This window comes from Crocuta crocuta, unplaced genomic scaffold (genome assembly GCF_008692635.1).
Source record: "Crocuta crocuta isolate KB4526 unplaced genomic scaffold, BGI_CrCroc_1.0 scaffold323, whole genome shotgun sequence".
NCBI lineage: Eukaryota > Metazoa > Chordata > Mammalia > Carnivora > Hyaenidae > Crocuta > Crocuta crocuta.
This window is the reverse complement of record NW_027536465.1, coordinates 934,450-960,153: the sequence shown is the minus strand read 5'-3', so window position 1 is coordinate 960,153 and position 25,704 is coordinate 934,450. Positions and strand designations below refer to the sequence as shown.

Below are 25,704 nucleotides of genomic sequence, written 5' to 3'. Positions count from 1 at the left end.
GAAATCATTGAATTATATAAACCTCAGTGGGTGAATTTTATATAATTATGTTAATTATGTAACAATAAAGCTGTAATTTTATTTTTTATTTATTTATTTATTTTTTTTACAAATAGTTTATTNCCGCCATCTTGCCCTCTCCTAAAGCTGTAATTTTAAAAAGAGGTAATACGGGGCACCTGGTGACTCAGTTGGTCCAACTCTTGATATCTGCTTAGGTCATGATCTCACGGTTCATGGGTGTGAGCCCCACATCAGCCTCTGTGCTAAGTGCTGAGCCTGCTTGAGATTCTCTCTCTCTCTCTCTCTCACTCTTTCTGCCTCTCCCCAAATCACATGCTCACTCTCCCAAAATAAATAAATAAACATTAAATAAAAGATGTAATAAATTATAAGGCAACTAGTACTCAAGGATCTATTGAAAAAAAAGCCACATAGACAACAAAACATGAATATCTTATTATCTGTTGTATTAGACAGGATAGACTACATGACATGCAGTAGCAAATCAGCCCACAAGTCCACTGATTTAACACAGCAAAGATTTATTTCTTACTTCTGCTATTACGTGTGTGTCACAGGTTATCCAGAAGAGTCTCTGCATGTGTTCATTCAAACACCGAGGCCAATGGAGGCATTGCCATCTGTAGCCACACTCTCTGGAACATGCAGGCTCCTTGGCCACCATGGCAGGTAGGAGGCATTACATACTTGTGCACTAGCTTGTCTATACCTCAACCCAGAAACGGCACATATTACACTTCTTCTCCAGTCTATTACATTGAACTAGCCCATGATTCTATCTCTCTGCAAGGGGCAAGGAAATGTAGGGAGCAAGTATAATGTTTGGTACCACTAATTTGTGCCATGTAATGTATCATGTTTTACTGATGATAAAATAGTAACACTTAAGTTGGTTGATCTCTTTTTAAAAAAATTTTTAGATTTACTTATTTTGAGAGAAAGAGAGAGAGTGAGCAGAGGAGGGGCAGAGAGAGAAGGAGAGAGAGAGAATCCAAAGCAGGCTCCTCACTGTCAGCACAGAGCCCAATATGGGGGTCGAACTCACAAACCATGAGATCATGACCTGAGCTGAAACCAAAAGTTGGACGCTTTGCCAACCAAACCACCCAGGTGCCCCAAGTTGATTGATCTCTTGATGTGTTACAGACATTTCATTTCATCTTTAGGACTGTCCTATGAGGGATGTATAGGATTCTCCTTGTTTTTATAGGTGATACTTTAAAGCTTTGAAAGACTGAATACCTTGGCCAAGGTCACCCTGCAACCGGTGGCAGAACTAGAATTTGAAAACAAGCCCCATGACTGCTGAGCTCAAACTTGCAGCAGCAGCACTGGACTGCATTGATAAAGGAGAGATAATTCTGCCTGCTGTTTGCGGTCACAGATTACTATGTGGAGGGAGGAATGGATCCATATTCTTAGTTCTAAAAATAAGGAGGGAAATCCCCCCAATATCCTCAAAGCATCTCTGTACTGGTAAGAGAAATGCGTATTTTGTTTAAAAAAAATAAAACATTCCTAAGGACACTTGTAGGCCTTTAAGACAAATGTGGCTATTGGAGCGCCTGGGTGGTTCAGTCGGTTAAGTGTCTGACTTCAGATCAAACTATGAGCTCACAGTTCATGTGTTTGAGCCCCGAGTCAGGCTGTGCTTGGACAGTATGGAGCCTGCTTGGAATTCTCTCTCTCCCCCTCTCTTTCTGCACCCCGCACTCACACTTTCTCTCTCTCTCTCTGAAAAATAAATAAACTCAAAACCCAAAGATAAAGCAATGAGAAAGCTTGCATGAGAGTAATGACATCACCTAACCCAAGATTTTAGTGAGGTTTTTATTTTTGTTGCCTGGCCTGGCTGTGGCGCTGCTGATTTGCTGACTGGGGGCTCCTCTCTCTAAGCTTCCATCCCCGCGTGTCTTCAAGAGCACTCTCAGCTCAAATACACCCAGACGTTATCTGATACCTCCTGTCAGGTTCAGGTCAGAAGGACCAATCCTGGATCCGGAGCCTCCTGAGATACCCACTCACAAGACAATAAATGTCCCCCTGAGATTTGTGGAGTGAAGAGGTCCTTGTGTTGGCCCTGGTATTTGTAAGAGCACAAGCCCAAGTGATGTTCCACAGCACCGCGCTCCGCAGATGGGGAAGGAACTTCTCTAGCATGATGCTTTTCTGGATGCGGACTTCCGGTCGACAGTGTGGCCATGGAGGTTTCCCATCCTCCCTGCCTTGCACCCTCCTTTGTCTGTTCCCAGGACAGAAGTAAGTATCAAGAAAACAAACAATCGTAACCAATTAGAATGAAAAGGGGCTCTAGAAGGTCCAACCATGTTCATTTCACAAATATGGAAAACAAAGCCCAAAGAGGCGAAATGGCTAGATTGGAGACCCCTTGTTAGCTTATCACTCACCATTCTTTCCACCGATTGTAATCAGATATCTTAAAATGAATGGTTGAGGTCATAGAATCACAAAAGGAGACCATGCCTCCTTATCTCTTTTATTTAGAACATGCTAGAAGAGCAGCAGTGCAAATATCATGGCTCCTTTTCTAAATCTCAGGGGTTGTAGAACTTTCAACATCTGTTTGGGCATCTAGAGTGTAAAGTCATTTCCTTGAGCCTCCAAGTTTGGACTTTCAATATACGGGGCTGAATACCCCATAGTAACCGAGAGATGAGAAAGCCAATGGAAAGTAATGGTTCAGATGGTTTGATTGAAATGCTAGCATCTTTTGTGCTTTTCTTTTTTTTTTTTTCATAGTTTATTGTCAAGTTGGTTTCCATATAACACCCAGTGCTCATCCCAACAAGTGCCCTCTTTTGTGCTTTTCAAAGAACCTTCGTGTTTCCTGTCACATCAGAGCAGGAGAGCAGCCTGCAATGGAGAGAGACAGGGGTTTGCATCTTGTGAATTAAGAAGATAACAGTCAGCAGCAGGTGTATACCCGACTGATTTATCGACAGAACTAGGATCAGAATTGGGCTTGTATTTGTGGAACAATCATAACCACACCCCTATACCTCAAACTCCTGGGTCAAAAAATAACTGTTTCGTGTTCTCTTTGTAGCTACAAACATTATAGACATGAAACTTGGTCAATATGTTGGTCATTCTTGGTACATCAGTGAAATACAGAAATTAACTTGTTTTTTCAAAATATGCACATATTTGTGCATTTGGGGCAAATCTAGCAACTCTAACAAGCACAGACATTGAGGAATTGAGGAACCAGTCTCAGGAGCAAGTATCTTCATTGTCAGTAGGGTGTTCTGGCATATTCTGGACACTTCCATGATCATTTTGTAATACTTTATACATGCTTTTATAAAAGCACTGATCACTTTTGGGAGATAATTTCCAGAGCCAGCTGACACTACCCCTTAAAAAAGTCAGGAACCATGGAATCATGTGATTCATTTTATAATACCAGCTGCTGGTACAGAGGTGGCTTATGGGCAAAGCCAGCTATGGGGAGAAGAAGAAAAAGGGAATTAACACTGCATGCTTGCCATGTGCCAGGGATCATGTTAGTAGGGCTCCCTAAATCACTTAATTTCACTTTTCAGCTGCATAAAATAGATACATTGGATATCATGAACTGGGTGTTTCACAGACAATGAACTGAGGTTTGCAGAGTATAAGCAGTGTTCCCAAGGCCACATCCCATCTAGGGTGCTAATCAGTGAGCGACACTTATCTATTATACTTGGTGTAAATAGTCACCTTTGGCTCTTCTTCTTAATGGTTGTATTATATCTATAACCTAACGCATTTTTTCTTCTCTTTCCTTTAGAATTCAATCCTATCTGTCTCGTTTCTACCAATTACTTTTGCACACCAATATCTAATTGAGATTATGATTGTGCCATGCATTTTACTAATTACTGTCTGTTTATAATTGCCTGTTTATACCATTGTGCTTACCAATTCATGCTTTTATCCATGGTGCTTCTTCTGCCTGGTATAGTAATAGTGGTAGTAACAGCTTGAATTACTTGAGTTCTTGCTGTTTAATTGACCTTATTTTAAGTGTTTTTTGCATGATCTACGTTATTCTATTCATCTACTTCAAAAGATGAAAATTGTTATTCCCACTTGAAAGATCCAGAACCTGAAATATAGGAAATTTGATTAACTTGACCCACTATTTTGAGAAGGTTGCCTAGTATTATGGATTTTAGACAATATTGCCTGGGTTCAAATCCCCAGTTATACTACCAAATTTGCTACTTAGGCAAGTAACTTACTTCTTTAAGCCTCAGTTCCATTTGAAATAAAAAGGGGGTAATAATAGTATTTCCCTCCCAGAGTTACTAAATGTACTCAATGAGTTAATATATGTGAACAGCTTGGAACAGTTTCCTGACACAAAGACTACAGAAGTATTTGCTATTATAATAACTAATAATTGTTATTATATTTCTGAAGTCTCCAAAGCCACAACTCAGGAGAAATCATCTCCAGAGAGGTGTTTTGAGTCCCTGTGTTGGGCTAACCATATATCTTTTCTACTTCCAAAGTCCCCTGGGCGTACATAACCTCTACTTTAGAAATACATTATGATGAACATAACTTTTGGATAACAGGTCTCTCCCACTTGGCTATTCTTAAAGACAGGGCTATATCATACCCATCTCTCAATATGAAGGATTTTTAATCTAGGAGAAATGAATGTGAACGATTCCAGAGTCAGAGTGTCTCTTGGGTCATGAGGGCTTCTCATATTGTAACTATGGCAGCCACAGTCAGCTGTTAACCAAGCTGCCATGGGAGGTGAGCACAACCAGACCCCCCAGATAACATGGATGGACACCCATGGCTTGGTCAATGGTACAAAGTCCTTAGGTGAAGATGAAAGTAACTCTTCCATCTCCTTCACATTCTCCCTTCCACGAATAAAGCAAAGTCATAGGTAGTGGTAAGAGATAGAAAACATCAACCTAGGAGAAAAATAAGGATCATGACATAGACAGAAAACAACTACAGTTTTGCTTCAACCTTTTGAAAAACTGTTCCTTCTTTTTGAGAGTTACTGAAATATACCAAAATATTTTAATGTTTATTTATTTATGTTGCAGAACAGAGAAAGTGCAAGGAGGGGAAAGGCAGAGAAAGAGAATGAGAGTAAGACCGGGGGTGGGGGTGGGGATCCCAAGCAGAGTCCACAGTGTCAGTGGACTAAGCATCCAGTTGAGGACTCTCTTGAATTAGAAAGTGAAGAGTGGGTGCCCCTAAAGCAGGGTCCTGAATCACTGTACGTCTTCAGCTGTTATGAACAAGTCAATGAGGGGCCCCTCAGAGATAAGAAATGTATTTGATGTTTTATTGTTTTAATGTTTTATTTCTGAGAGAGAGAGAGAGAGAAAGAGAGAGCAGGGGAGGGTCAGAGAGAGACGGAGACACAAAATCTGAAACAGGCTCCAGGCTCTGAGCTAGCTATCAGCACAGAGTCCAATGCAGGGCTCANGAGAGAGAGAGAAAGAGAGAGCAGGGGAGGGTCAGAGAGAGACGGAGACACAAAATCTGAAACAGGCTCCAGGCTCTGAGCTAGCTATCAGCACAGAGTCCGATGCAGGGCTCGAACCCACAAACCACGAAATCATGACCTGAGCCGAAGTCGGACGCTCAACTGACTGAGCCCCGCAGGTGCTCCAAGAAATGTATCATATACCAATGACTGAGAAAATGTTTGATGAGAACTTGTTGTATCATATACCAATGACTGAGAAAATGTTTCTTTTCTTTTCTTTTTTGTTGATTAAGATTTCATGTACTTGTAATAAGAGTGCTTGCAGGATATGGCAAGTAGTGAAAGGGAGTCTTATTGGCTTAGTGTAATAGAAGATACTATACAACAAGCAAACTGAAATGTACCTCCGTCCCCTGTGGCAGCCATCAGCAAGGACATGTCATTGTCCTTCCACGTAACTTCTAGATGAACGGCCTTGCTCAACTCACCCTGACCCCAGTGCACAGTCCAACTTGCTGCATGTGGGTTCCTGCCCTTGACAGAAAGCTGACACATGTGGGGGAAGGGATTCTATTCACAGTCAGTTCCCATGATAGAGATCAAATAGCATTATCTTGTGTTTGCTCATCTTATCCCAGGCACCTCTCACTATGATTCCCAAAAGACTTTGATGGAGAACATTTCAGAGGTGATGGAATTCATTCTTGTGGGGCTAACAGATGCCCTGGAGATGCAGGTCCCTTTGTTTACAGTCTTCACTATCATTTACTTCGTCATTCTGGTTGGGAATGTTGGAATGATCGTGTTGATTCTGTTGGACTCTCGTCTCCACACTCCTATGTACTTCTTCCTCAGCAACCTCTCCTTTGTGGACTGTGTTTATGCGTCAGCTGTCACTCCCAAGGTAATGGTGGAGTTTCTCACAGGAGATAGGATCGTATCCTACAATGCATGTGCTGCACAAATGTTCTTCTTCTCAGCCTTTGCCACTATTGAAAGTTTCCTTCTGGCCTCAATGGCCTTTGACCGCCATGCAGCAGTGTGCAAACCCTTGCATTACACCACCACCATGACAAGAGCTACGTGTACCTTACTGGCCATTGGCTCCTACATCTGTGGACTCTTGCAGTCTTCCATCCATGTTGCCCTCACTTTCCACCTCTCCTTCTGTCATTCCAATGTAATTAATCACTTTTTCTGTGATATTCCCCCAATGCTGTCTCTCTCTTGCTCTGATAGCTACATGAATGAGATTGTGCTCTTCACATTGGCAGCATTCAATGTCTTTTTCACTCTCTTGGTTATCTTGAACTCTTATCTATTTATTTTTATTGCTATCCTGAGGATGCGCTCAGCTGAGGGACAGAAGAAGGCTTTCTCCACCTGTGCCTCCCACCTCACCACTGTTTCCATCTTCTATGGGACAATCATCTTCATGTACTTACAGCCAAGTTCCAGTCATTCCATGGACACAGACAAAATGGCATCCGTGTTCTACACTATGGTTATCCCCATGCTGAACCCTGTGGTTTACAGCCTAAGGAACAAAGAGGTCAAGGGTGCATTTCAAAAGGTAGTTGGAAAAGCAAAGTCTTCATTGGGTTTAGCCTACTAATTAGAAATAACAATCAAATCATATGACATTTCTCTTGGACTTCTAGTATCTAAGAATATTTTCTTATTTTAATTCTTTCTTGTCTTTCATTTCTCTGAGTAGTTCTTTTGCACATAAGACTGGTTTTGTTCATGCTTTGGGAATATGATTGAGTAGAAAAAAATTAGATATCTTTTTCCAGAAAGAGGATGGTGCTTCTATCTTAAAATGAAGATTACAAGCCTAGATACTTTAAGTTCCACAGTACATTGATTTGCAGGTAAATTTCATAAGTGCATAATGCCAGAATTACATTTTTAACCACTAGAACTCAAAATAATTCTGTGGTTTTTGTATGTAGTATAGAGCCATAGTTCTCAGACATTCATTCTCTTAAGAATTACTTTGAGGGTCTCCTGGGTGGCTCAGTTGGTTAAGCATCAGACAGCTCCAGTCATGGTCTTGCTGTCCGTGAGATCTGTGAAGTCCATGAGTTTGAGCCCTGTGTGAGGCTCTGTGCTGACAGCTCAGAGCCTGGAGTCTGCTTCCGATTCTGTGTCTCCTTCTCTCTCTGCCACTCCCTTGGTCACATTCTGTCTCTATCTCTATTTCTCTCAAAAATAAATAAACATTTAAAAAATAATAATTACCTTGATAGGGCTCCTGGGTGGCCTGGGTGGCTCAGCCAATTGAGTGTCCAACCTCAGCTCAGGTCATGATCTCACCGTTTGTGGGTTCAAACCCCACATCAGGCTCTATGCTGACAGCTCCAACCCTGGAACCTGTTTTGGATTCTGTATCTCTCTCTCTCTCTCTCTCTCTCTGCCCTTCCTCTGCTTGTGAGCTCTCCCAATCTCTCTCTCTCTCTCTCTCTCTCTCTCTCTCTCTCTCTGTCAAAAATAAATAAATAAAACATTTTTAAAAAAGAATTACCTTGAGAGATGTTGAAATGCATAATTCCAGGGGCTAATTCCGGATAATCTTATTTAATATATTTCTGGTAGAGCCCAGAAATCTGCAGAATTATCTTCCATTATCCACATATACCTGGATCCTGAACTTAGCAAAAATGCCAGTGGTGAGTTTAGATAATGAGGGATACTATGTGAGCTTACTCTATTTAATTCCTGAATTTCAGAGAGAAAAGCAGAGTTCAGAGGGTGAAAATATACCCATCCCTACTCCTTACCTGCATTCAAATAAAGTTCATACAAGAGAGTCTGGATAGGAAAGTCTGCCTACATTCTTAACAAGCTTTCCCTGTATTTCACAGAGGTTGATGTGCAGGTCACACTTTGAGATTTGTTCCCTGAGACCAGTGTTTCAAAAGCATCATAGAAAGACCAGCAGCATCAGCTTCACCTGGAATTTTTTAGAAGTGACAGTTATAGAATCCCCCACCTCAAACCACAGAATCAGAAACTCTAGGATGATAGCCTAGTTATTTGTATCTTAAGAAGCCCTTCTGATGATTCCAAAGCATGCTTGGGTTTGAAAGCCATTGGACTCATCCCAGAAACAGTAACCTAGAACAGCGATTCTCAGCCTTGACTGCACATGAAAATAATCTAGAGATTTTTAAAAATACTGCTGCCTGGACCCCAGCTCCGGAGTGTAGGACATAATGGATCTAGGGATAAGACCTGAGCAGCAGGAGATTGTCAAATGCAGTCACTTCCCCAGAGCCTGATATAAGACGGGATTAAGACCCCCCCCAAAAAAAAGATGACATGTATTTATTTATCATCTAGTATCTACTCATTATTTGCATATGTGAGCTCATTCAGATCCCTCTGAGGTGATCAGCCATGTATATAGGACAAAATGGAGGCTCAGACACAACAGATGGTGGCAAAGTGAGAATTTTGAACTCAAGTCTGTGGGACTCCAAAGCACATCCTTTCCACTTTACTTCAGTTAACAATTGATTAATGCCATAATACTGTGTAGTGGGCATAAAGGATACTAAGATCAAGAATTATTCGGGGCACCTGGGTGGCTTAGTCGGTTAAGCGTCCGACTTTCACTTAGGTCATGATCTCACGGTTCGTGGGTTCGAGCCCCGCATCGGGCTCTGTGCTGACTGCCAGCTCCTAGCCTGGAGCCTATTTCAGAGTCTGTGTCTCCCTCTCTCTCTGACTCTCCCCTGCTCACGCTGTCTCTCTCTCTCTCTCCTAGAAATAAATAAAACATTATAAAAATTAAAAAAAAAAGAATTATTCTATCAAAGACCACTAGTCTTCTCAGTATAATACAATTATCCTTGTAATACATCACTAGGACTCAAAGAGACATGAAAAGTCAAAATAATATTGATCTAGAGTCTCTTTGGAACTGTTTAAATATTCTTTAATGTTGGCATTCTGAAGACCTTAAATTCCTACTGCTCATCAAAGTTCTAAGTAGGGGCCTATTAGACCACATACATTTTTGAGGTGATCAGACATACGTAAAGGGGACCAGAACCCATGTGTTCCATCCATGCATTGCTGCTGCTTACAATACAGCCCTTGCTTTCTGGGAAGCCCTATCATCGCTATTTTCCAGAAGCTTCGTACTACACATTCACTTGGATAAAGACACTTAGCTGGGAATCCTACATGCTCCAGTGAACATCTTCTTTTAAGAAGGTGGAAGACCACGAACCTTAACATCCGATGTGCTCACCTTCATCAAATCCCAAATGTCTCATTGCCTTACAGGGAAGAAATAGGAAAAGGCAGTAAAGGGCAAATGTGTACACAGAAAGCATCCATGCCCTGATCTTTAAGTCTTGGAGGGCTGGTGTAGGCTATTAGTCACAAGAGCTATGCAGCACTTTCAGCAGGCAGATTTAGACAGTGATTTAACCAGGTCCACCACCCTGTGTTGGACAGCAATGGGATAATGTATGGATTCATCTCTCAATTATCCTTCTGTAATTTTTAAATAAAATCATAATAAATTTATATAATCAAAAGTTTCTGTCAGATTGTTTCTGGAAATAGCAACGGCTATAGATGGAATGTGTGCCCCCGAATTTCATATATTACATCCTAACACCCCGTGTGATAGTAGTAGGAGATGGGTGTTTCAGAGGGGACAGATTAGGTGTCTAGTGCATGTGATTAGTGCTCTTAAAAAGGAAAATCCCACAGAGTCCTCTTGCCATTCCACCATGTGATGAAATAACAAAAAGATAGCTCTCTGGGAACCAAGAAACAGGTTCTTCCTCATCAGACATGGAATCTGCCTGAGCATTGACCTTAGACTTCCAGCCTCCAAAACTGTAAAATATAAATTTGTTCTTTATAAGCCACCCAGGCTTTGATATTTTGTTACAGCAGCCTGGGTGAACTAAGACAGAAGCATTAGGAACAGATGAATATACTCAAACCCTCCCCCGACCTATTAACCATGACTTTGACTTTAACAAGACACCAAACTTCAGATCAGCAGTGAGGGGGATTCTTCTTAGGTGAATCCCAGAAGAATGAAATAATATCCACAGCCACTCCAGTTCATTGAGGTCAAGATGTAGTGTTCTACAAGTTAAAAGGGATCCCTGGACCTGGCATCTAATGGGAACTGCATACTCCTGAGGACTGATCTTAGCTCATACATAAGGCTTCTCTCCTCTACCAGGCTTGGTTTTTACTAGGAACCATTAAATGTTTATTCAATGAGAAATTAAACTAATGAGTGAGGAAATATGTGAATAGATGATTACATGAGTGAATGAATAAATGAGTGAATGAGCTGAGATTGAATAAATGAGTCAGCACCAAGCTGGGTCCCTAATGGCTAATTATAGGATTCAAGATTTGCTCATTTTACGAGCCCAAATAGAGGACGTATCTCAGATCACCACCACAACATTCCCTCTTCCCTCATCCTATGGAAGTACAAACCATTTTCACTAACTAAACTCAATGCTTCTATCTTAGGCTCAAACCACCTGTCGGCCTGCGAGATTTTGAGGCATTCCAGATGATTGTGAAATTCAAGAATTTAAAAATGATTAATTTGAATCTAACATATGGAAATAATAAATAACAGTGTAGCCAAGCATTATAAGAAAATTTCTACTGGTAAATATTGAATAGAAAAAAATAATGGCCCAATTTTTTCTATCTTCTGGCCTGACAGCCAGAAAGAAAAGCAAAGGGGTTAAGAACTGGCATCCACTGAAGGCTCTCTCTCTGGTAGCATAGATTTACTCTCCCTACATGACTGTGAAAGTCTTTACTCCTCATGGGAGCTTCATAGTTTGAGTTGTCTCTCCTTACGAAGCCAGACTGCAAGAACAAGACTGTTTTATTTTTTCTCTAAGGAATTCTTTTTTTAAGGAATTCTGATTAGAAAGACAAATATCCAGAAAAGAAGTCACTTAATGGCCTTACAACCATAGAAAATTGTTTCACAAATTCTCCATTCTGAAGGAGTGTTTTTAAATTGTGCTAGTAGTTGAAAAGAAAGAAGAAAGAAGGAAAGAAAGAAAGAAGAGAAAAGAAAGGGAGGAAGGAAGGAGGAAAGGAAGAAGGAAGGGAGAATGAGAGCAAGGAAAAGAGAAGGAAAAAAGAAAGGAAGGAAAGAAGGAAAGAAAGATGACAGAAGGGAGAAAGAAAGAGAGAGAGAAAGGAAGGAAAGAAATGAAGAAAAGATAGAATAAAAGAAGAAAGAAAGAAAGAAAAAGAAAGAAAGAAAGAAAGAAAAAAAGAAAGAGAGGAAGGAAGGAAGGAAGGAAAGGAAGGAGAAAAGGAAGAAGGAAGGGAGAGTGAGAGCAAGGAAGAGAGAAGGAAAGAAGAAAGAAAGAAAGAAAGAAAGAAAGAAAGAAAGAAAGATGACAGAATGGAGAAAGAGGGAAAGGAATGAAAGAAATGAAGAAAAGATGAAAGAAAGAAAGAAGGAAAGAACAAAAGGAAGAGAGGAAGGAAAGAAGGAAGGAAGGAAGGAAGAGAGAAAGAAAGAAAGAAACAAACAAACAAAGAAGATAGGAAGGAAAGAAGGAAGGAAAGAAGAAAGCAAGAAAGCAAAGCCAGATAGCAAGCAAGCAAGAAAGAAAAGGTACTAATGCAATGGCTAAATCAAAAGTCTCTGACAGACAATCTGGATTCAAACTATATTAATAGTGCCTCAGTCACCCTGTCTGCAAATGTGCATAACAATAGTAACTGCTTCAAAGAGTTAGGGTAAGATTTAATGAGATAATACATTTTAATGTACTTAGTATGGTGTTTGGTGTGCTATAAAGAAATAAATTTTAAAATTATTTTTATTATACCTTAAGCAAAATTAATAGAGACAAAAGTGGACCATCACATCTCTCTGCCCCGCCCCCCACCACTTCATAACCATCTGATCTTATTTCTCCTCTCCTGCAGGTTTTATAATTTTCTGACCCCACCCTGTGTTTATATACTTCATCCAGCTGAAGACATTTTCCTAGGGCCAAGAACCATACTGAGAAACCATAACAAAGACCAATTTCTCTGTCTGACTCTGTTTAACCCAACCAGTCAAGATAGGTTTAATATTTGACCCCAGCCACAGAATGGTCTCATTCTTCTCTCTTTGGAGTGCCCAGGAAATATATTGAAAATGGTGGACTTTAGTGTCCTTCTCATCATCAGTACTAACATAAAACTTTAAAAGGTCAACTAAGAATGAGATTAGTGCTATTCTTGAGACACATGTACCCAAAACACATGCGCACACTACAAATCTTTTTATTTCTCAAAGCTTTCTGTGAGTACTTCATAAAACCAGCCATTTCTAACGTTCTAGTGAGAGAAAGCCAGACGTGCTTCGTTATACCATGTATTTTATTAAAATTTTATGTGATACCATAGCATTTTATTGATGGCTTCCCCAAGAGAGTGCTATTTGCTAAGAACGGGGCTGGAGGGTGAAAAGAGGGAGGGTGAGACAGAGAAGATGCTGAGCACGTGTGGATGTGAGGGAATATTTCAGTAACATCCTGTCGGGAAAGGAGTTGCTCCTTTGCATTGTGTGAAAACCCTTCCATAGAGGTCTTGATGAATCCATCAAGAATAATTTATTCCAACTCCAAATTCTACCATGTGTGTGAGTGTCAGCATCATTATGCAGACAAACACTTCTGAGCTTGTTGATGGGGATAAATTGGGGGTTAGTTGGGGCACCTGGGTGGCTCAGTCAGTTGAGTGTCTGACTTCGGCTCAGGTCATGATCTCATGGTTAGTGGGTTCGAGCCCCGCATCCGGCTCTGTGCTGACAGCTCAAAGCCTGGAGCCTGCTTCAGATTCTGTGTCTCCCTCTCTGCCCCTCCCTCAGTCACGTTCTGTCTCTATCTGTCTCTCAAAAATAAATAAACGTTAAAAAATTTTTCTTTAAATTGGGACTTAGAGCATTTGGAACCCCTTGAAGGTCATTATTTGCTACATGATAGTCAGTGTTGTTCCTTATGGACCCAGTGAAATTTCATCAGTAATTATCCATTTAACATCTGAGGAGAAAGTAATGAGAAAAATCTTCTTACAAACTGTAACTACATAGGAATTATATACCATATTTTAAAATATACATACTTTTAGGTTGCCTGGGTGGCTCAGTTGGTTAAGTGTCAGACTCTTGATTTTGACTCAGGTCATGATCTCACAGTTTGTGAGATCGCGCCTCACGTCAGGCTTGGCACTAACAGCGTGGACTCTGCTTGGGATTCTCTCTCCTGCACGCGCTTTCGCTCTCAATCTCACTCTAGCTCTCACTCTCTGCCCCTCCACTGCTCGCACTTTCTCTGTCTCTCAAAATAAATAAGTAAATGTTAAAAAAATAAAATACATACTTTTTCTCAAAGGTATGACTGGACTTATAACACAACCATGATAGGCTGAAAGTATCCTGGCAAATTACTTGGGTAAAGGCCAAAATAACAAGGCTGCTCATGGCAAAGGCATTCAAATACACACTACCAAACCACCCACTTGCTTCAGGCATGAAATTAAAAACATAAGAACAAACATATTTCATTGTAAACATAACAACCAACTCAGTTATCATCATGGAAATGTGTAGAAATGGGGCAGAGCTCAGCAGAAAGAAATATGATATGATTGACAAGGGAAGTGAGGAAGCTACCAGTGATAGTGAGATGCTCTTCTTCCATATATTCTCTATTCCTTGAGAGAGAAGTAGAAACTGTAGACTTTTGAGGTGAGGGGGGACGATAAACGTCATCTAGTCCAACCATGCATAGTATAGATGAGGAAATTCAAATACAAAAATCTTCAAAATTTGCCTTAGTTGACTTAGCATTTAAGTGGCAAACTCAGACTAAAATTCACATTCCCAATTGCCCGGGTGAGGATAATTTTATGTAGTCTACTCCTTCTGGGAACCCTGAGCTGGCATGAATGTTTCCCATAGACCGAATTTGCCAGAATACTCATCCTTAGGTTCCTGCGGGTTGGGTATCGATAGGAATGAGGACACCACCTTGTGGTCCCCAGAAAACAGTTGTCTGTGACTATCAAGGTGCCCATTAACTTTGTCACAGCTGATCAACCCAGGAAATTTCCTCCCAATATTTTTTAGTTGAATTTGGTTTAAGAAAGGCCACTGGGGAAATTCCTCCTCTTTGGGACCCATTATTTTAAGACACCCTATAAAGCACTAAATTATCTGGCTAAATCAGGCAAAAATGGACTCTGAGTAAAGAGGAGAATGCAGAAAAGGAGTCTGGTCCTTCCATGTAGGAATCTGGCTTAGAATAATTCCGAAGTACACCCACTTTCCTTGTGCTCCTCTTTATCTTGCCCTATCCCAAGAATGGCTTTCTAAAACCTGACTCTTCCTGAACACCAGCACATCTTTGCCATACACATTCAGATATTACAAAAACATCACCTACCGGTTACTTTTCATTTCCAGGGGATTCTACATCTCTGGATCCCATGTATTTTTATTTCATTTCATCCTTAAAGAACAGAATACATAGGGTTAGGAAGCATTCTGGAAGTGCTCCCTTAATCATCAATAGGCAGAAACAAAAAATTTGTGCCTTTATGAATGTTCTTTGATGGCCGACGAATGAAGTGAATCGCAAAGAGGTAAGGAAACATCTTAAGAGACTTTACTTTTTAAAAACTAATGGCTATTTCCCCCCCTAATTGATCTTAACTTGCTGAGTGTAATGCTTTTGGGCAAGGATAGGCAAACTAGGCTATAGACCAAATTCAGCTTCTTTTTGTGCAGCCCTTGAGCTAGGAATATGTTTTGTACTTTAAGAGAAAAAGAATAAAGAGAGAGAGAGAGAAAGAAGATTGGGAAGGAGGGAGGCAGAAAGAGAGAGAGAAGGAAAGGACAGGAAGGAGGGAGGGAAGGAGGGAGAGAGGAAGGAAGGAAAAAGGGAAGGAAGGAAGGAAGGAAGGAAGGAAGGAAGGAAGGAAGGAAGGAGATACGCAAGGAATACGCAAGGAACCCATGTGGCCTACAATGCCTAAAATATTTCCTATCTTGTCCTTTATAGAAGAAGTTTCTTAATCCCTACTTTATCATGCAGGGAGAAATTCAAAGTGCCTGTAAGAAGGGTTAAATAAATCAAATAGCTTAATGGTTTGGATATAATTATCCACACTTCCCAGATGAGGACAATCGGGCTTCCTTAGATGGTGGTTTGTCCAACATCATGTAACTCAGAAGTGGTGAACTCGGGGTCCAAACTTAGGTCTTTCTTTTCCAGATCCAAAATGCTTAGGCTTGAATCACAACTCCACCACAGACCAGCTGTGTATCTCATACTAGTTCATCTTTCTCAGTTCTTGAACTGTAAAATTGGCATTAAATATGACCTACCTCATGGTGTTGTTGCAAGGTGCATCTGGATTAATACATGCAGAGAGTTTAGAAGCGTGCCTTCGCATTATGACACAAGCAATTATTATTATGTTTGAATATGCTCTCAAGGGACATAAAAAAGCTTTCGTGAAACACCGGAGAAATAAGTTTTAAAAAGCTAAATTTATAGTCATTTCTGCATATCAGGATTCTAAGAGCCTTTTAATGCTTATCTCTCTTGCAGATCACAAACAGAATATTTAGTTTTTCCCAAATGTGCTTGACTATGTATATATGTATCCATGTACCTATTAATCTATTCATATATATATATATCGATCTATCTATCTTTCTATGTAGGAGAAGGAGTATTTTATAGCTTTGATATTCTAGAAAGATTACATAGGAAACTCTCACTTAGAAGAGTTTTTCCCAAATTCTGTTAAACATCAGGTCTCCCTTACATGGTTAAGGACACACATCATTTTTCATATTTAAAAAAATATTGTCCCCAGAGCTGAGACTAAGATTTCAGTAGATGTCAGGTGCTCAATAAATGCTAGCTACCTTTCTTGCTTGTTTGACGGTGCTTAACCTGATGCAGGCACCAGAGTATTGTAGCTGAGATATACTCACAGTTCTGCAGTAGTTTATACAAATAGCACCTTACCCAGAGGTGCAGAGAGAAGGAGAAACAGGAATTCTTCCTGGATAATTGCTTCCTGAGCAGAAACCTGTAGAAATTAGAAACCTGTAGAAGAAAGGAAGGAAAAGTTATCCAAGCTGGCAGACTTTCAGTGATCTCAGGAAAGACAAGATAGTTGTAAAGGGATTGGACAGGGTGAGCACTGGGAAGAGAGGAGCTCCTCTTAAAAGCTAGACACACTAAGTGAAATAAGCAGTCACAAAGAGACACACTCTATGTTCCCGCTTATATGATGTAACCAGAGTAGTCAAAGTCATAGACACAGAGGGGCGCCTGTGTGGTTCGGTACGTTAAGGGTCTGACTTTGGCTCAGGACATGACCTCATGGTTCCTGTGTTTGAGCCCTGCATCAGGCTCCCTGCTGTCAGTACAGAGCCTGCTTAGGATCCTCTGTCCCCTTCTTTCTCTGTCCCACTCCCTGCTCTCACACTTTCTCTCTCTCTCTCAAAAATAAATAAACATTTTTTAAAAATCATAGACACAGAGAGCAGACTTTCGGTTGCCAGGGGCTGGGAAGGAAGAAAGATGGGGAGTTATTTAATGGTATAGAATTTCCCTTTTGCAGGATGAAAAGATTTCTGTCAATAACGGTGTTTAGTTGCACAAAAATAAGAATATACTTAAAAACCATTGAACTATACACTTAAAATTATTAAAATGGTAAGTATTGTGTTATGTATATTTTACAATAGGAAATATTTGGGAAGGGAAAGAGCTAGGCACCGCCCAAGGCGTTCTGTGTATATTTTTACTAACATGCACACGGACACTGCAGATTGTCAGCTAAGGAAACAGCTTTGTAGGTTTACTTATTGAGTAAGTAAAATTTCAAGGCCAGAGAGCTGGCATGTGGCAGAGTCTGGATTCAAATACAGGCGAAAGGACCTTAAAGCCTGTGCAGTTTTTCAATTACCTCAAGAATTGCCTTCACAGGGCTCAGTGGACAATGTGGACAATGGCGAGGACAGTATGGAGTAGCAGAGACTTTACTCAGGCTTCTTCATACTTTGTAGGAGATTGCCTCCCTCTCTACATGTATAGGCTCAGAGACTTAATATTTATAGTAGACCCTCCAACAGAATTGTTCCAACAAATCGGTCTTTCTGGGTCTTTGGGACATCTTGTCAAAGTTGCAAAGTAATCGATCCAGACTGAAAGAGTAAAATCCAAGAACCGAAGAGTGTAAGGTAGACTCTACCTTCTAATAACTAAATCTTGCTGGGTCAGGGTCTCAGTTTTGTCCTTATCTGTATGTTCTTCTAACTCCTTTATGATTTGGCTTTTATTTATTTATTTTTTAAATGTTTTATTTATTTCTAGGAGAGAGAGAGAGAGACAGCATGAGCAGGGGAGGGTCAGAGAGAGAGGGAGTCACAGACTGAAACAGGCTCCAGGCTCTGAGCTGGCAGTCAGCACAGAGCCCGATGCGGGGCTCGAACCCACAAACCGCGAGATCATGCCCTGAGCTGAAGTCGGACGCTTAACCGACTAAGCCACCCAGGCGCCCCTGATTTGGCTTTTAAAGAATATGCTTTCTGACCACCCAAACTAAATGTCAGTATGTTATATTGGTTTCTAAAAATTAACATCAAAATGAATATTAGTCCATTATTCCATACTGTGATTATTTGAAAAATAGTTTGAGTTAACATTTAGTGAATATTTACAGGGACTGACACCATATTAAGCGCTTTTAATTTATTTTTGCTATATTGTCAAAGAAACCCTATAGGTTAAGTGCCTTTATTATCATTTCCATGTTATGGATTTTAAAAATTGAAGTATTTGGATTTATGTAAAGCGCCCATGATGACTTCGAACCCTAGTATGTTTCCGATGGCAGAAAACATGCTCTTAGCCAAACTCCTATGCTGCTGTGCCTTTATCATGAATTGGAGACTCATATATTCATGAGTACTTTCTGTCTTATTGACCTCTCTTTTCCTGCATGTATTTTTAATTGATTTAATTTTGATATATGACATGTTATCATTCATGCTATAATTTAATATTTAATGCAAACTTCACCCTACTCTATTCTCACTTGGCTGTTCTTCCAAATAAACTTTAATCACATTTTGAAATACACGCACATGCACACAAAAGTATGCACATACACACACTCAAATTATCTTGTGATTTTTAAATCAGAATCCTACCAATTATATGCATTATTTTAAGATAGCTAATACTTCTAAAATATTGAGTTTTTCCATCATAAAAAAGCTATAATAGCTGCCTTAAATTTGTCTTATGATTACATTTTTTGACATTTTATATTTGTGTGGCTATTGGGATTAGAATGTTCTAAGTAGTTATTGCTGGTATGGAGAAAAACGTTTGTGTTTTACATAAAGTAAAAGCCCTTTCATCCAATGCAATCAGAGCCAGAGCTTGATCAGATAGTTGAAAGGGCAATTACCAAATCATTTTATAATTATTTTTAATGTTTATTTTTGAGAGAGAGAGACAGAGACAGAGTGTGAGCAGGAGTGGGGCAGAGAGAGAGAAGGAGACACAAAATTCAAAGCAGGCTTCAGGCTCTGAGCTGTCAGCACAGAGCCCAACTCAGGGCTTGAACCCACAAAGTGTGAGACCATGACCTGAGACAAAGTCAGATGATCAACCGAGCCACCCAGGAACCCCCCAAAAATCTAATTTTGAAATGTTGTGTATTCGTTACAGTCTTTAACATATAATTGCATAAGCATATGCAAAACATATAACTACACATTTTTACCCCAGCCTCCTGACATATGAACAAGCCATTTCTGTGTGTGTGCTTCTGGTTGACTGGTTATTACAAACTTAAGTGTTTCTTACATGAACCCTACTCACAGGTCACCATCTGCAATTTTAAAAATCAATGTCTTTGACACACAATTAAAAAGTAAAGACAGTTGTGAAAAAATGCATGCTCCTTCTTTTTCTGATTTCTCCCTCAAACATTTACAAGAGCTCTGTCCATTTTAGTTAATTCAAGAGTAAATTATTACTTGTTCGCAGCTCACTTTTCTCAAATATTTCCAAAACATTACAATTGATTTGCGTGGAATAAAGTCTTTTTTGTGTTCATAGTTGAATATTTAGTACATTATTCTGTCACTTGAACAATATCAAGTGTACTTGGCTTATTCACAGTTGGAAACAAAAACAATTGATTTGGTAAGTCAAAAACCTCAACTGGAGTGTGTGTAAATGCCTAGATGTACATTTGGACGTGAAGATTACTCGCCTCGAATTAATTCAGTGTGCTGTCAAGACCCAACGTGATATTTCATAGAGGGAAAGGGGAACAAGGTGGTTACATACAAATCAGTTAACTGTTGGCTATTTAAGACATTCTCTTATTAGTTCTAACAATTTCTCAGTTGGCTGCCCTGGGGTTTTCACGGAGACAATCAGATGCCTGTCATCTCTTTTGGTTGGAGATTGTGATTTATTTCATATTTTAGAATTTCCAGAAATGTGTCAGATAAAAATAGTGGTAGTTTTTATATGGCGCTGAATTTTTGCCTCTTAAAAATATTGTTTCTTAATCTGAACATCTGTATCTTTTAATAGGGGATATACCCCCAACTGTATTTATTGTCCTTATTTTTGGTAGCTTCAAGCTCTTATTGAAATTCCAGTTAGTTAACATACAGTGTAATATTCATTTCAGGTGTAGAATTTGGTGACTCATCAATTACATACAATACCCAGTGCTCATTACAACAATTGCCCTCCTTAACCCACTATTTAACCCACCTCCTCTCTCACCTCTCCTCCAGCAACCCTCAGTGTGTCCTCTATAGTTAAGAGTCTGTTTTATGGTATGACTCTCCCCACTCCCATGCTCATTTGTTTTGTTTCTTAAATTCCACATAATGAGTGAAATCTTATGGTATTTGTGTTTCTCTGACTGACTTATTTTGCTTAGCATAATATCCTCTAGCTCCATCCACGTCATTGCAAATGGCAAGATTTCATTCTTTTTTATGGATGAATTATATTCCATTGAACATATACACCATATCTTCTTTTGGGCTCTTTCTGTAGCCAGAGCAATTTTGCAAAAGAAAAGCAAAGCTGGAGACATTACAATTCCAAGCTTCAAGCTATACTACAAAGTTCTAACCATAAGACAGTCTGGTGCTGGCACAAAAACAGACACATAGATCAATAGAAAAGAATAGAGAACCCAGAAAGGAACCCACAACTATATGGTCACCTAATCTTTGACAAAGCAGAAAAGAGTATTCAATGGAAAAAAAGACAGTCTCTTCAACAAATGGTGTTGGGAAAACTGGACAGCAACATATAAAATAATGAAGCTGGACCACTTTCTTACATCACACACAAAAATGAATTCAAAATGGATAAAAGACCTAAATATTAGACAAGAAACCATCAAAACCAAAATAGAAGAGAACACAGGAAGCAACCTCTCTGACATTGGCTGTAGCAACTTTGTATTACATATGTCTCTGGATGCAAGGGAGACAAAAGCAAAAATGAACTACTGGGACTTAATCAAGATAAAAAGCTTCTGCAAAGCCAAGTAAACAATAAAAAAAAAAACTAAAAAACAACTGATGGACTAGAAGAAGATTTGTAAATGACCTATCTGATAAATGACATCCAAAATCTATAAAGAACTTATCAATCTCAATACCCCAAAAAACCAAATAATCCAGTTAAAAAATGGGCAGAAATTTGTAACAACGTGGATGGAACTTCAGGGTGTTATGCTGGGCGAAGTAAGTCAGGCAGAGAAAGACAGATGCCATATGTTTTCACTTATAGGTGGATTAGGAGAAACTTAACAGAGGACACAAGAAGGGGGAAAATAGTTGGGGAGAGGGAGGGAGGCAAACCATGAGAGACTCTTGAATGCTGAGAACAAACTGAGGGCTGATAGGGGTGGGGGAGAAGGGAAGGGGGGGTGATGGGCATGGAGGAGGGCACTTGTTGGGATGAGCACTGGGTGTTATATGGAAACCAACTTGACAATATGAAAGGAACTATGAAACTATGAAACCAACTATGAAAGGAAAAAAATGTGCAGAAGACAAGACACACAGATGGCTAACAGACACATGAAAAGACGCTCAACATCACCATCGTCAAGGAAATATAAAACAAAAATACAATGAGGTATCACCTCATACCTGTCAGAATGGCTAAAATTAACAATACAGGAAACAACAAGTGTTGGCAAGGATGTAGAGGAAAGGGATTTTGCACTGTTGAGGAGAATCCAAAATGGTGCTGCCACTCTGGAAAACAGGATGGAGGCTCCTCAAACAGTTAAAAATAGGAGCATCTGAGTGGCTCAGTGGGTTAAGCACCTCATTCTTGATATCTGCTCAGGTCATGATCTTGTGCTCCTGGGAACAAACCCCACCTCAGGTTCCTTACTGGGCATGAAGCCTGCTTGAGATTCTCTCTCTCTCTCTCTCTCTCTCTCAAAAATAAATAAATAAACCTTTCAAAAAGTTAAAAAAAAAATAGACTCACCTTACCATCAGGCAAGTGCACTACTAGGTATTTACCCAAAGGATACAAAAATACTAATTCAAAGGGACACATGCACCCTGATATTTAGAGCAGCATTATCTACAATAGCCAAATTATGGAAGGATCCCATATATTTATTATCCTAACTGATATATTTCATCCTGATTCTGACAACAGTTTTTTAGGTGGAGGGGAGACAAAAAGAGACATAGCATGAGCAGGGAAGGGGCAGAGAGAAAGAGAAGGAAACACGGAATCCAAAGCTCTGAACTGTCTGCACAGAGCCTGATGCAAGGCTCAAACCCTCAAACGAGAGACCGTGACCTGAGCTGAAGTTGGACACTCAACCGACTGAGCCACGCATGCACCCCATGACATTCTTAAAATATTACTATTCTATAGAATTCTGTACCCATTTCGTTTTCCTTTTTTTTTTCTTTTAATAGTTTATGGTCAAGTTGGTTTCCATATAACACCCAGTGCTCATCCCAACAAGTGCCCTCCTCCATGCCCATCCCCCCCATTTCCTCCCCCCCACAACATCAGTCCTCAGTTTGTTCTCAGCATTCAAGAGTCTCTCATGGTTTGCCTCCCTCCCTCTCCCCCACTGTTTCCCCCTTTCTTCTCCCCCATGATCCAAGAATTCAGCAAAGTTGCAGGGTACAAAATCAACATACAGAAATCAGTTGCATTTTTATACACCAACAATGAAGCAACAGAAAGAGAAATCAAGAAACTGATCCCATTCACAATTGCACAAAAAACCATAAAATACCTCGGAATAAACCTAACCAAGGATACAAGAGATCTGTATGATGAAAACTATAGAAAACTTATGAAGGAAATTGAAGAAGACACAAAGAAATGGAAAAACATTCCATGCTCATGAATTGGAAGAATAAATATAGTTAAAATGTCATTACTACCCAAAGCAATCTACACATTCAATGCAATCCCAATCAAAATTGCACCGGCATACTTCGTTTTCCTTTTTGAACGATAGCTTCCTTCTTTCATTTTCTCTTTAAATTTGGGAAAAGACATATGTTTATATTATATATATATATTTTGAAAAATGCATTCTCTTTCTGCTTAATAGNAGTAAAGTGATTCATATTAAATTTTAAAGAATATATAAAGAATAAACTTTTCTAACCACCACATCTCAATAAACACTTTAATCATATAAAGTCTATATATAAATCACTCTTTATACAGTTTTACCTCCTTCTTCTTTCTCCTACCCATTTTTTATAGTTTTTATATCAGTTGAAAGGTTTTAGGTCTGGATTGCTATTAAAAATTCTTTTTCATAATAAACTTCTTAAGAATTATATTTGAAACACCCATTCTTTATAAAACAATACTTGAAATAATTATTTAGACACAACAGTGTTTTACTATGTTTCACTTCTCACGACTTTTACATCACAAAATACCCAACACTTAATTTTTAAGTTTAATTTTTTTAACAAACTAAAGGATTTGAGTAATTGAGTTATTTTTTTCTGCATGAAACATGCCTTTATTTTAACTCAGGCAATAAAACAATTCAGCAAATGAAGATTCAGCACCTTCTGTTCTTCTTTTTCAGGAGCCATGTTGGCTAGGAGCGCAGTCCTCAACCAGTCCGGCCCCACTGAGTTCGTGTTCCGAGTGTTCACCACCGTCCCCGGATTCCAGGCCCTCCTCTTCCTCCTCTTCCTCCTCCTCTACTTGATGATCCTTGGTGGCAACATGGCCATCATCTGGGTGGTGTGCACACACAGCTCGCTGCGCACCCCAATGTACTTCTTCCTGTGCAACCTGTCTTTTGTAGAGATCTGCTACACCACAGTGGTGGTGCCTCTGATGCTTTCCAACATTTGGGGGGCCCGGAGGCCCATTCCACTGGCTGGCTGTGGGGCCCAAATGTTCTTTTTTCTTACACTTGGTGGTGCTGACTGCTTTCTCTTGGCAATCATGGCATATGATCGCTATGTGGCCATCTGCCACCCACTGCACTACACCCTCATCATGACCCAGAAGCTGTGCGTCCAGATGGTGGTGTGCGCCGTGGGCCTGGCCCTCCTCCTCTCCCTGCAGCTCACCTCCTTGATTTTCACCCTGCCTTTCTGTGGCCATCTGCGAGAAATCAACCACTTCCTGTGCGACGTGCCTCCCGTCCTGCGGCTGGCCTGCGCGGACATCCGCGTGCACCAGGCCGTGCTCTATGTGGTGAGCATCCTCGTGCTGACCGTCCCTTTCATTCTCATTTCTGTCTCCTATGTGTTCATCACCTCCGCCATCCTGCGCATCCGCTCTGCGGAGGGCCGCCGCCGGGCCTTCTCCACCTGCTCCTCGCATCTCACCGTGGTCTTGTTACAGTATGGCTTCTGTGCCTTGGTCTACCTGCGTCCCCAGTCTAGTTCCTCTGTGGACGAGGACCGCCAGTTTGCCCTCATCTACACCTTCGTCACCCCCTTACTCAACCCGCTGATTTACACCCTTAGGAACAAGGATGTCAAAGGTGCCCTGAAAAAGGCCATGGGTAGCAAAGGAACAGCTGGAGCTCTCTGAAGTTTTAGGGGGACTTGAAATACGTACCTGAGCATGTGACAACATGAAACACTTACCCACAAATGCCAGATTTATATTTATTTCTCCAAAGTTTGGATTTTCGTTTATTCTGTCCCTAACACGCTTGTTTGCTACAGTTCACTTTCATGTCTTTAAAGTTCTCTGAACCTTTAAAACTCTGAAGATTGACATGGTTACTGTAGCCTATTAATCACTTAGCCACGGATTAAAAGTCTACATTTGTTCTGAAGCAATGTCATTATCTTTGAAGCTTCTTCTTGAGAAGCAATGGTATTAGCTGATTGCTTGAAAGATGTTCAAAAGCATATCTCACCTAAAATGCCTTATTCTTGTTTTGTCTTTAGAGTGTGTCAGGGTTGCCTGGGTGATTCAATTGGTTAAGTGACCTATTCTTGATTTTGGCTCAGGTCATGATCTCCCGGATCATGGGTTTGAGCCCTGCCTTGGGCTCTACACTGACAGAGAAGAACCTTCTTGGGATTCTTCTTTCCCTCTCTCTCTCTGCCCATCCCTACTTACTCTCTATTTCTCTCAAATAAATACATAAGCTTAAAAAAATCCTTTAAAGTATGACAAGTAACAACCTGGTTAATGTACCTGTTTCCTTCATCAAGCCTCTTTTGTACATTACAACATTCTGTGGTTGGGTCTAATCTATTCAATCCCACATTCAATCCAGGAATGTACAAGGAAGCCAGCAAAGGTGGTGCAGAGTCAGTTTACTCTGAGAATTAACATGTGTTGAGAACAATTTATGCCAACATACGACCCCCTAAATTGTGGGAAAACAAGAGTGGGTCATTAAGGGTCATGACCAAACTCTCCAGCAGGCTGTATTGAGTCTGTATTGCTCAGCATTCTCCACAGAAACAGAACAAACAGGATAGAGAAAGCACTGTTTGCAAACAATTGGCTAACATCGTTGTGAAGTTTGGCAAATCCAAAATGTTTACCCTAGGCCAACAGGCTGAAAGTTCCAGCGGGCATCAGTTGCCATCCTGAATTTGAAGACAATGGAAAAAAGAATCCTTT

General features: G+C 40.2%; 2 protein-coding genes across 3 annotated transcripts; both read left to right on the top strand.

The window, feature by feature from the left end:
- Positions 1-637: 637 nt before the first annotated feature.
- On the top strand, positions 638-24,705 carry LOC144218897 (olfactory receptor 10Q1-like). Of its 2 annotated transcripts, none has more exons than XM_077748878.1 (2): positions 638-693; positions 23,687-24,705. In XM_077748878.1, exons 1-2 carry the CDS (start codon positions 687-689, stop codon positions 24,649-24,651), a joined length of 972 nt encoding a protein of 323 aa, XP_077605004.1. In that variant the 5' UTR covers positions 638-686; the 3' UTR covers positions 24,652-24,705. The 2 variants fall into 2 exon arrangements, with proteins under 2 accessions (XP_077605004.1, XP_077605003.1); XM_077748877.1 differs by lacking the exon at positions 638-693 and adding an exon at positions 2,207-2,283.
- Positions 6,108-7,109, top strand: LOC144218796 (olfactory receptor 5B12-like). Its single transcript, XM_077748766.1, has one exon. It carries the CDS (start codon positions 6,165-6,167, stop codon positions 7,107-7,109), a length of 945 nt encoding a protein of 314 aa, XP_077604892.1. The 5' UTR covers positions 6,108-6,164.
- Positions 24,706-25,704: the final 999 nt, after the last annotated feature.